At 36.8% G+C, this 11,166-nt stretch overlaps 1 protein-coding gene across 1 annotated transcript; it reads left to right on the top strand.

Annotated features, from left to right (window-relative positions):
• Nucleotides 1-219: 219 nt before the first annotated feature.
• Nucleotides 220-11,129, top strand: si:ch211-196i2.1 (collagen alpha-2(V) chain). Its single transcript, XM_056244953.1, has 33 exons — nucleotides 220-436; nucleotides 619-663; nucleotides 802-846; nucleotides 936-1,043; nucleotides 1,151-1,204; nucleotides 1,288-1,341; nucleotides 1,525-1,578; nucleotides 1,689-1,796; nucleotides 1,922-1,975; nucleotides 2,053-2,160; nucleotides 2,828-2,881; nucleotides 2,993-3,046; nucleotides 3,129-3,182; nucleotides 3,338-3,391; nucleotides 3,517-3,624; nucleotides 3,719-3,772; nucleotides 3,883-3,936; nucleotides 4,065-4,118; nucleotides 4,302-4,355; nucleotides 4,590-4,643; nucleotides 4,765-4,818; nucleotides 4,937-4,990; nucleotides 5,079-5,132; nucleotides 5,218-5,271; nucleotides 5,453-5,506; nucleotides 5,793-5,810; nucleotides 6,024-6,077; nucleotides 6,174-6,236; nucleotides 6,748-6,913; nucleotides 7,828-7,937; nucleotides 8,025-8,105; nucleotides 8,709-8,891; nucleotides 9,895-11,129. Exons 5-33 carry the CDS (start codon nucleotides 1,190-1,192, stop codon nucleotides 10,036-10,038), a joined length of 2,076 nt encoding a protein of 691 aa, XP_056100928.1. The 5' UTR covers nucleotides 220-436; nucleotides 619-663; nucleotides 802-846; nucleotides 936-1,043; nucleotides 1,151-1,189; the 3' UTR covers nucleotides 10,039-11,129.
• Nucleotides 11,130-11,166: the final 37 nt, after the last annotated feature.

Genomic DNA, 11,166 nt, shown 5'->3' with positions numbered 1-11,166 from the left:
GCGGCCTTGGTGAGCATAAGAGACTTCTTTCCAAAACGTTAAAAAAAATCTTACTGACCACAAACATTTGAACGGCTGTATATTTAAACTCAATATTTCTCAGTACTGTAACTGAATATATTTTTTTTAAATATTTTTTTAAATAATGTTTCATAATACCTTTAATTGTAAAATAAAGTATTTTATTGATCAACATATCACTTTCTGAGTTTGTCACTATGCATTATGGGATTTTCCTATCCATTATAAGCTTGGAACAACCTTCTTATTATGATGATGACTAAAAATGTAGACAGCTCACTTGGGTTTAAAGCAAAGCCTCACTGTTTTTAGTCTTCTTAATAGTAACTTTATCTAAAAAAAGACATTTGTTTTGTCATAGGGAGAGACAGGTCTAAGAGGGTCTCCTGGACCACCTGGAAAGCCTGGACCACCAGTAAGTGTATGATGGATCTAGTACATCGAGCTAAATCGAGCAGATCATTTTTATTTTATACTTCAGTTGCTGTACCTTCATTTCTTTCATTCTATGGAAAAATCTATTTCAGTTTCCACTGCTGTAACACTGCCATTTGCATGTGGTGACTAATACTGTTAACCTTTATGTGTGTTTTTTAGGGTCCCCCTGGTCCAGTAGGAGAAAAAGGCCTGCCAGGACCCCAGGTATATACCACTTCTCGAAGAAAATAAAAGATCCTGACCTAACTCATTCAGTGAAGTTTGATTTCTCATAACGCAGTGCTGAAATATAGAAGGTTTCATTTGTTTCCTTTGTAAAATAAATGGGTTACCTCTCTGCAGGGCCGTCAGGGAGATCCCGGGCATCAGGGAACAGATGGGCCATGTGTGAGCACACAATCAGCTCTTTCATTTACATTATATCTCAGTTTGGCTGTTAATTTTCAAACGTTGATTATGATTGATTGTCTATATAGGGTCCTCCAGGACTTCAGGGAGTCAGTGGGGTCATTGGAAAATCAGGACCCAGTGGAAGTAAAGGGCTCTCAGGGGAACCTGGGCCAAACGGGCCCCAGGGTATTCCAGTAAGTGAAAATTCTCCCTACCATACATGATGATGGATTTTAAAAGCTTTGCCATTTGAAAGACGTTGATGGACATCAAGTTAAAATTGTTTCCTTTCTTTCTTCAGGGTTTACAGGGGGAAAATGGAGTGCCAGGTGTAGACGGGATGAAAGGAGAAAAGGTGATTTAAGTAATTTAAGAGATTTAGAGTATCTCAAATTGTGTTTCCTTATGAAATCACTAAAAGTTGCTATAAATGCACAGGGAATGATGGGCCCTCCTGGTGACAACGGGCCTCTCGGACTGGAAGGGCCACAGGTTAGATTGGCACTGCAAAATTATTTGATCTTTATGGTCAGTACAGAATAGCAAACTAAAACATTAAGCTATGTGGTGTTTTAATGAACCAGAGTAAAATCACGATGACACATTCTCAAATGGTTATAGCTTTAATAAATTGGTGCCAACTGAGATATGATGAAAGCTTTCTGACCTCTGTAGGGTCCAACTGGTCCGACGGGTTTGGAGGGGCCTCCTGGAAGAAAAGGTGATAAGGTCAGGTGACAATTGAAATTAAATGCATTATCATAAAATTATAGACAAAAATAACATTAATGTAGTTTTTTCTTTCTTGTATTTTTTTAACATTTATTTTTTACTGGCAGGGGGACAGAGGTCCCTTCGGAAAGCTTGGTCTTCAAGGACCAAAAGGAAACATTGGCCCTCCAGGAGCTAAAGGTCCAATGGGTCCACCAGGCCCAGCAGGCAATGAGGTGTGGAGATTAATTTCTTAATGTCGGCACAACTTTGCAATTTACCCCTAAAGTCATCTGTCTCAAATACGATCAGTCTCACTGTCTTTTAAAAGAGTAATATTGGTGTTTTTCTCCTGATGAAGGGTGATGCTGGTCCAGTTGGCGTTGCTGGAGACCCTGGCCCTAAAGGAGAAAAGGTCATTCATCTTTTATAGCTATAGTGTCATTTCACAAGGGAAAATGGTGTTGTACTATATTTCTTTTTTTCCCTCAGGGTGATATTGGGCCGCGAGGATTTACTGGTTTAGATGGGCCGTGGGGAGACGTGGGGGAGCAGGGAGAGAAGGGACTCAAGGGAGCCAAGGGCCAAATTGGACTGGTGGTGAGTGCAAATTAGCATTTTATATTATGCATTTGTTTGCATGACATTTTATTTACCCTAACATGTTTTTATTAAGTATCTTCTCTGTTTATCGTATCATTTGATGTACGCTACTGTTGGAAAGAAATCAGTATTTTTTTATTCAGCAAGGATTCATTAATTTGATTAAAAGAGACAGTAAAGACATTTATAATATTACAAAAAAATATGTATTTCAAGTAAATGCAAAAATATTAATCAGAACAAACTGTTTTCAACATTAATAATAAATTAAATCTGTATATTTTAATACTTTTATCATTAAATCATGTGAAACTGGAGTATTGGCGCTCAAAATTCTGCCTGACCATCACAGAAAGAAATTACATTTTAAAATATATTAAAGTAGATGAGTTATTTTAAAATGTAATAATATTTCACAATATTAGTGTTGTATGTTACTGTACATTTGATCAAATAAATGTATTGGTAAGCAAGAGACATCTTTCAGAAGCTTTAAAAAATCTTACTGACTTTAAACTTTTGAATGGAGGTGCAGGTATTTTTCCTAAATGGAAAACACTAAAATATGTGTCATGTTCTTTTACCATGTAAAATGCATGGTATCTTGACTTTTTTTGTCCAATTTTATTGCATTTTTGTTGATCGTTTGCTGTTTTTATGTCAGGGTGAGTCAGGCCTCATGGGCGGGAATGGACCTGCTGGTCTGAAAGGTGTAGAGGTGTGTAGTATCCTTATTTTACTAGAGTTTATCATACTCTATGATATGTTTCACCTGAGAATGATTAACTCCTATATTCCTGTTTGATATGGTTGTTTTCTTGTGTTTCAGGGTGGACCAGGCCATCCAGGGCTGGTGGGGCTAGATGGACCTCCAGGAAGCAAGGTGCCACATTTGATTGTTCACTTAGAGCATCTTTGGATTATTTAATTTCTTTTTATGGTCTAAATATAAGTGTCTCTTTTAGGGAGAAGTTGGGCTGAATGGTTTACTTGGTGAGCCAGGAGATGCTGGACCTGAGGTTATGATCCACTTGAAATGAAAACACATTACTATATTAATATATTCTGCAAAGCTCATAACATGGAACATCTTATTTGCATTACTTTGAATGTAAAAAAAAAAAAGCTGTTTTATGTATGTTCTCGTTATTCATATCTTTGCTTTGTGCCTCAGGGAATTGCAGGTCGCAAAGGCGTACGAGGTGACTCAGGAAAAGCCGGCACACAGGTAAAGATAATTTGTTCATGTTTATATTCATCTCCCAGATGATAGCCTATTCTTTGGAACAACAGGGGACAATCAATGTGTTTTACCTCAGAGTAACCGATTCATGATCATACCTTGACCTACAGGGTGGTGTTGGATCATTTGGTCCCCAAGGTCATTTGGGCCCTAAAGGTCTCCCAGGGCCTGAAGCGGAGAAAGGAGACCCAGGAGATAAAGGAGAACTAGGGGTGGAGGTGAGCTTGTGATGAATTCCACTTAGATGGAAAATTAAAATAATCGTAAATAAATCTACTTCATGTTCAAAATGAACTCATCTCTTCCCTTTAGGGCCCAGACGGCCTTCAAGGCATACAAGGGCCACCAGGACTGCTTGGTTTGGAGGTACAGACATTAAAATCAGTTGATGTGGATTTTTTTGGTTGGCTGTATATAGAAATACAGTACATGTGTTTGATTAACCCAGTTATATCAATTCAAATCTACTACCTTAGGGTCCACAAGGTGAGGAAGGGGCAAGGGGCTCGCCAGGCCTACCAGGAACTCAGGTCAGTTCCCAGACAAAAGTGTACATTTACAGAAAAGAGACAACAAATAGATACACCTTAATTTAATGCCTTTGTTTCAACTCTGCTTGCTTAATCATCAGGCCCTTAATGAGTTTTGGTTGTTGCAGGGCCGTTTGGGTAACCCAGGAACTGAAGGAAAAGAAGGCATGAAAGGAGAGAAGGTAAGGTCACAATGTTCTTTTCTCTGTCTTAATCCCTGTCTGCTATCTAAAATAAAAGTTCTTCCTCTATGCCTTTGTCCTTGCTGTCAGATATGAGAGCTGTGTTTTAAGCATACAGATTTCCCAGGACTCTTATCTGCAAATTCATTTCAAATTTGAATTTGGTTATTGATGCATTTTTAGGGAACTCAGGGCAAAGATGGAGCACCTGCAAAAATGGGTCACATTGGACGGAGGGTAAGATGTGATATGCCCTCAAAAGTGCCTTTTGTGCTCTCTTAGATTCTATTAAATGTTTCCAAATCTCTTAATAAAAGACAACGAAGTTTAGTGACATTAAATTGTCATGAATATACTTAGGTTATTTTAGACTCTGATGTCATTTATGTCATAATGCAGGACAAACATTTGTAAAATTGTGGTGATTATGATTGAAAAACTCAAACTTTTTTTGGGGTGTTTGACATAAAGGGTAAAAGAGGAAAGGCAGGGTTGAGGGGGACCAGAGGACCAAGAGGAGAAAAGGTCAGAGTTCAGAGATTATATCAACTTGGCATTTAAACACATGACAAGCTTAATTTTATAAACCCATGGCTTGAATTGGACAAGTTAGGTATTTCCTTCTTGCCTCCTCCTTGTCCAATAGGGAGAGAGAGGAGATGTAGGAGAGAAAGGACTTCCTGGATGGGGGGGAAGTATGGTAAGATTGATACTCCTGGTCAGAACAGTCCATTTCAAAATTGGCACATCTTTTGGATTAAATAACATTGTGGGAATGAATAAAATAGGATAATATTAAGATGCTTGATGCTTGACAGGGAATCCAAGGGGTGAAAGGAGAGCCTGGGGAGCAAGGTGTCAAAGGAGCAGAGGTGCTTTTAAATTATGTAGTCCAACATGATTCTTTTTGTGCCTTAAAAACACATTCTTAATGTTAATTCCTTAACCTGTCCATGATAGGGTGAGAAAGGGGATCAGGGACCTCTTGGTCCACCAGGGAGAGGTGGCTTGAAGGTATGGGGCATCACAAGCACATCCAATGATTCTGCAGTACAACCTATTCAGTTCTCTTATAAGAGTATTTATTTATCCTCTTTAGGGGAGTCTGGGGCCTCTTGGTCCTCCAGGACCCCCAGGATCAAAGGGGGATCAGGTAAAAGTCAAAACATCTTGAAAACACATATTCTTTTGTTTTTTCTTAGTTTTTAATATAATACATGTACAGTTAATTAATCTTAGATATCTCTAAATTCTTTCTCCTTCATTTTTAAGTTGCTTTGGTTAAAAGCATCTGCTACATAACTAATTATGAAATGCATATACTTTTCCTAAAGGGCAATATTGGTCCAGCTGGGCCTAGAGGGACACCTGGAATACCTGGACTACCAGTAAATATGTCTTTTTTTTTTTATGTTTCAGCATTTAAACTAATAGCAAACTGTGCCTTTTAAACCGTAGCCTAATTTGTATTAACACATCGGCTGCAGATACATTTACATGTGCTCTGTCCTTTCAAAATATGAAAGCATGGTTAATTAATTTTTAATGGCATAAGCAAGGACAGTGAAGTGCTTTATCGCAGCCACAGATTTTTTATTTTATTTTTTATTTTTTCCCGGATGAGCATGAAGATCATTTATAATTTATTTATCTTTTATCTCCTCCAACCTGCAGGGCTTGTTTGGAGACAAGGTATGAAATGTAATTTTCAAAGCTTTCTTTAGTCAGCATCTATCAGGTTAAAAGGCAATGTTCCAGATTAAACAACATAAAAATACATAAAGAAATTATTTTAAGTTATTTTTATTTTTATAGTTATATAAATTATTTTATTTATTTATTTACAGTATATGTTAAATTGACCGTGTTAAGTTTTGTACATCAGTAAAATATCTCTAATTTTAGGGACTCAAGGGATATCAGGGGCCTCCTGGCCCCGTTGGAAGAAGGGGCTTTCCAGTAAGTTGCCAGACACACTTTACAGTGTTTTTAACAATACGAAAGAGAAAAACAGAAACAAAAATATATATTTCTGTGTTTGTTTGATTATTTTAGGGGCCACCGGGGCCACCAGGACCTGCTGGTAAAACTGTGAACCTGACCATGACTCAGATCAAGGCAAGTTGTTTAAAAACGTAATGGCCCTTTTCTCTTAAATACATTGCTGATAATTTAATACCATTCATCATGTTGTTAAAGCCTTGTTCACACGGCACTAGCAAATGCCACATAGTTCACTGTATGCACTAAGATTAGCATATTTTGTATGATGTTACATACATCCTGAACAACGGAAGAAGTACTTAATTTAGACTATCCAGACTGAGACGCATTTCCAATCAATCCAAGCCACCTAGAAATTTAGATTTGAGTAAACCTGATTTCAAAGTTTTGGGGATTTTCTGTCTACATTTAAAATTAGATTTTTTTTGTAAGAACAAGGCCCATTTTACATTTTTTTTGTTGTTGCTTTCAGTCATTTATCTTTTTTATTTACGATTCAGACATTTATCGAAGTAAAGAATGTTTTTATTTTAAATTTGAATGAAGGTGTATCTTGTACTGATATCATAGAATAAAATACAGTAAAATGCATAGTAAATGGTTTTGTCTTTTTCATCTCCAATAGGACCTGATGTACAGTTTAGACAAGCCCAATTACCCTCTGATTCAGACACTGCTGGACTCTCTGTACCATGACCTCCGGCTGCTGGTGGACCCTCCGGACGGCAGCAAGCAGCGCCCAGCCTCTACCTGTCTGGAGCTGTGGCTGTGCCATCCCAACTACACCAGTGGTCAGAGCCCACCTCTATCTTTCATCTTTTTCTATCTTTCAAACATTTATCTGTTTGTTCATGTTCTCCTTTGTGCTATCTTTTAGAAATCTTTGCATTACAATTATATTTTTTGGTTGCGGTTGGGTTTATGGAGTTTTAAAAACTTTGGAAACGCATACACTCAGTACTATCTCAGGTGATACAACAAGTGGACAGTGTCGTGGAGAAAAGTCTTCTCAATCTTGCAAAGTAATGCTCAAGACGCAGAGGTTCAGAAGTCAAAATTAGACTTTATTGGACAAAGCAACATAGCCGAGATTCCTGCAGAACATCTGACCATCTCACTCGCAACACTTTTATACAGTTTTAACTAATGATCTCAATTGCAGGTGCTCTCCTCCCTTTTCTCTTCCTGGAATCTCCCCAACACTCACCACAGTTACTTCATTAATTGGCTAGCCTGTTTTCTTTGTAAGGGTGGCCGACTGCCAACTATTCAAAAACATATTTTGATTGTCCCACAAAGTGATTATTCAGTGTTTTTGCCTCATTATTTTTTATCAAGAGAACATGTTGAAGGCCATGTCAACCAAAAGAGAAACTTAGTATCAGTGCAGATGCCAACCGCAAGCTTCTTCAGCTAAAATCTCGTTCTTTCCCGTGTGACTTCTCTCAAAGTCATGTAGTAGGCCATGAGGCCTTCAAAACACATGTTTTTTTTAGTATTCAAATTACTTCTACAATTGGGATAAATAGAATATTTCATAAAGAGCACTAAAAAGAGGTGTAAATGAGGTGCTATTTTGCACATCCAATGTTCAGATAATTCAGCTGCATTACTAAAGAAAGAAGTGTCTGTGTTCTATGAAGCATACTGTAAGTTGTTTTGGAAAGAGAAGTCTGTTAAATAACTACTTTTGTAACTGTTTCAGGTTTCTACTACATTGACCCAAACCAAGGCAGTCCTTTAGATGCTTTTTTGGCCTACTGTAACTTCTCAGATTCAGGAGCAGAGACCTGCCTTCACCCCAGAGATGCACATGTAATGTTCTACCTAACACCTCACTACAGTGTCTCTTTGATGTCAAAAAACATCAAAATCTTATTATTGCTCTTTCAATTTCCACAGCTGCCCATAAGGAATTGGCTGAATGACTTAAGGAATAACAGCAAGTTCTACTGGTTAGGTTCACTGGAGGGAGGTTTTAAAGTAAGTAGTCCTATTAGTCTGTGGAAATGTTTACTTCCTATTGGGTCAAAGTTTGTGTTATCGCCAAGAAGGGAGTCTGACTGTGAGATAGTTCACCTAAAATGAAAATTCACAGAGCTTGTAGACTTATAGACTCTCGATAGGTTACTTTTATGGTACTCTTTGTGTTTTTTGGACCCAGTTACCTTCCCTTTTTGTTGTAGACTTACAGACTCTCGACTTGTATACTTAAGAAGTCAATAGTTTACTTTTATGGTACTTTTATGTGTTTTTTTGGACCCAGTTACCCTCCCTTTTTGTTGTATGGAAAATAAAAACCTGGAAATTAAACTAAAATTAAATTTTAAATAACTAAAATAAACTATGTTTTGAGTGACATGATGCTGACAAAATGAAGACAGTGTTTTTTTTAGTTTTTTTATTGAGCTGTCCTTTTAGCGCTTTAATTTATTGTCCAGGTTAATAGCTTCTAATAATGTTGTTTTTATTACCCATAAAATTCTTGCTCTTTTTATTTTCAGTTTTAAGCCCTGTTGTTGCATACAGTAAACTGTCTGTGTTCTCAATTTTATCATCAAATCCCATCTGTCCATCTTTGGTCAGCTTGAGTATCCAGCCCTCAGTGTGGTTCAGCTGCGGTTCCTACGACTCCAGAGCAACAGAGCAGAGCAGAGAGTGACGTACTCCTGTTACCCTGGACACCGACTGGGCCAGACACAGCGACAGGTCCAGTTCCTCACAGATGCCGTGAAGCAGAGCTATTTAGGAGCATTACAGGATTGCGTGGTACGTGGTGTCTAACGGCACTAGTTATAAAAAAAGTGATTTTTTTATTTATTAAATCACTGGTGAATATTTTGTCCACGATTCATTCATTGCAGTAGTGAATCAATTTATTTTGCTATACTGTACAGTAATATTCAGAAGTTTGGGGTCTATATCATTTTTTTTATGTTTTTGAAAGAAGTCACTTATCAAGTCACCAAGTCTGCATTTATTTTATCAAAAATACAGTAAAAACAATGATATTGTGAAATATTATTACAATTTAAAATAATACCTGTTTTCTATTTAAATATATTTAAAAATTTAATTTATTCCTAAGATGATAAAGCTGCATGTTCAGCACCATTACTCCATTCTTCAGTGTCACATGATCCTTCAGAAATCAGTCTAATATGCTGATTTGGTGCTCAAGAACCATATCTTATTATTATTATTATCAAAAATGTAGGGCTGGTTTTGATTTTATCCTTTGAGAATTGATTAGATTGGGAAAAGTAGGTGTAGAAAGCCTGACCTGAATGTAAGCTTGCTAAAATAAAGCCATTGGTTTACATTAGGGATTTTTGTCAGCTGATCCCCTTTGGCCTACAATATTTACTTGAAGTTAATATTTAAATAATTTAATAAGTTATTCGCATATGCACGACTCTCCCATGTCTGTTAATGTACACATGACATGCAGGTAAACCAATATTGTTTTTAATCTTTTTTATATAATTTTTTTTATTTTTTATTAAGTGATTTATTTTTAAGTCAATTCACATTTATTTATATAGCGCTTTTTACAATACAGATTGTTTCAAAGCAGCTTTACAGAGGTAACAGGAAAATAATGCAAAAAAGTTGCATAATTTTATAATTAGCTTTTCATCAACTCAGATTCTGTCTTAATGTCCAATAACAGCTAAGTGGAAAAGTTGGGACTCTTTGTTTGACTTTGTTTGGCGGAATTTACCTTTAACAACCATTTTTAAACCCTTTATGTTTATGTTTTGTGTACCAGTCTGCAAATGAAGTGGATCCCGGACCGCGCGAGTCTGTGTTTCAGTTTGAGGACATGGACCTGCTTCCTCTACATGACATAGGAATCTTTGGCAACAGCAGTCACGAGTTTGGCTTCACCATCGGCCCTGTGTGCTTCAGCTAGAGACATACTGAATGATAACGGTACATTCTGTGTGTTTAAATACAAGCAACAAAGAGAAGAAAACAGAACACTCTGAAGAAGCATGTGGCATCTATGGCTTGTGGTAAAGGAAATACTCTACAAAGTCCTTCAGACAGTGACTCCACACAACGGTCCTGTCTTTCCCGGTGCTGCCAGAAAAATGGACAATATCCTTTTTTTGTTTACAGGGACTTATGGCTTTGTAATTGATGTACTATTTTATAACTAATTTTATTTGAGTTAGCAATGTTTTTTAATCACTAGCTGGTCTTGTAATAACGTTGTAGAAGCCGCTTGGATCGCATCAAGTGTAATGACAGGGTTCTGATGTGACCACTATGTGGTTGCATGGTCCAAGTTTCAGCTGTATACTACTTTAATCATGTGCATAATGTTAAGACTTTGCATTATAAGGCAATATAAGGGCATACTTGGAGTTTATAAATGACACTTTTTTCCCCCTCTCATCTAAGTGTCAAACTTGAATTTTAGAACTGATACAAACAAAGCGTCCCAGTGAGGACACAGCTAACCTTCCCATGAGGTTTAAATATCAGGAAGTCTGTGCGACCGTTCTGATTTCTCTGTTCATGTCATTGTTTAATTTCAGAAAGTGTCATATTGCCTAAATATTGTTCAAATATGTGGTTAGATGATTTATGGGTGCTAAGATTTACGATACAGCAGTAATAGTTGTTTCAAAAAGAGAAGAATAATACTAACTGCAGCAAATAACTGTGCAAGCAGTGATCTAATGTGCATTATGGGTACGAGACTGAAATTCAATGCACATGCAAAAAGTCATAGAGACAGTCTTCTTTAGTTCACATTTACTGTATCTAGGTCTCAGGGAGCACTTATGACATAAATGGAAGAAAATACACAAATTATACTGGATAATGTTGAGAATAATCAGACAAAGCCAAATTTAATCATTCAGCATTGCTTTAAAGCAGTTATCACTAATAACATTTTAAACCACATTGAATTTAGGCACAGGTGCTTTATTTTGTTCAATTAGCCTATATTTTGTAATGTATATTGTGTTTTCTATGTATTTTTGGTGTTATGAAATCACATGCTGGTCATCTGTTTGAGTATCAGCTA

The sequence above is a fragment of the Rhinichthys klamathensis genome, unplaced genomic scaffold (genome assembly GCF_029890125.1).
Source record: "Rhinichthys klamathensis goyatoka isolate OS25496 unplaced genomic scaffold, OSU_Roscu_1.1 h1tg001186l_1, whole genome shotgun sequence".
NCBI classification, from domain to species: domain Eukaryota; kingdom Metazoa; phylum Chordata; class Actinopteri; order Cypriniformes; family Leuciscidae; genus Rhinichthys; species Rhinichthys klamathensis.
This window is presented reverse-complemented; position numbering and strand designations above follow the sequence as displayed.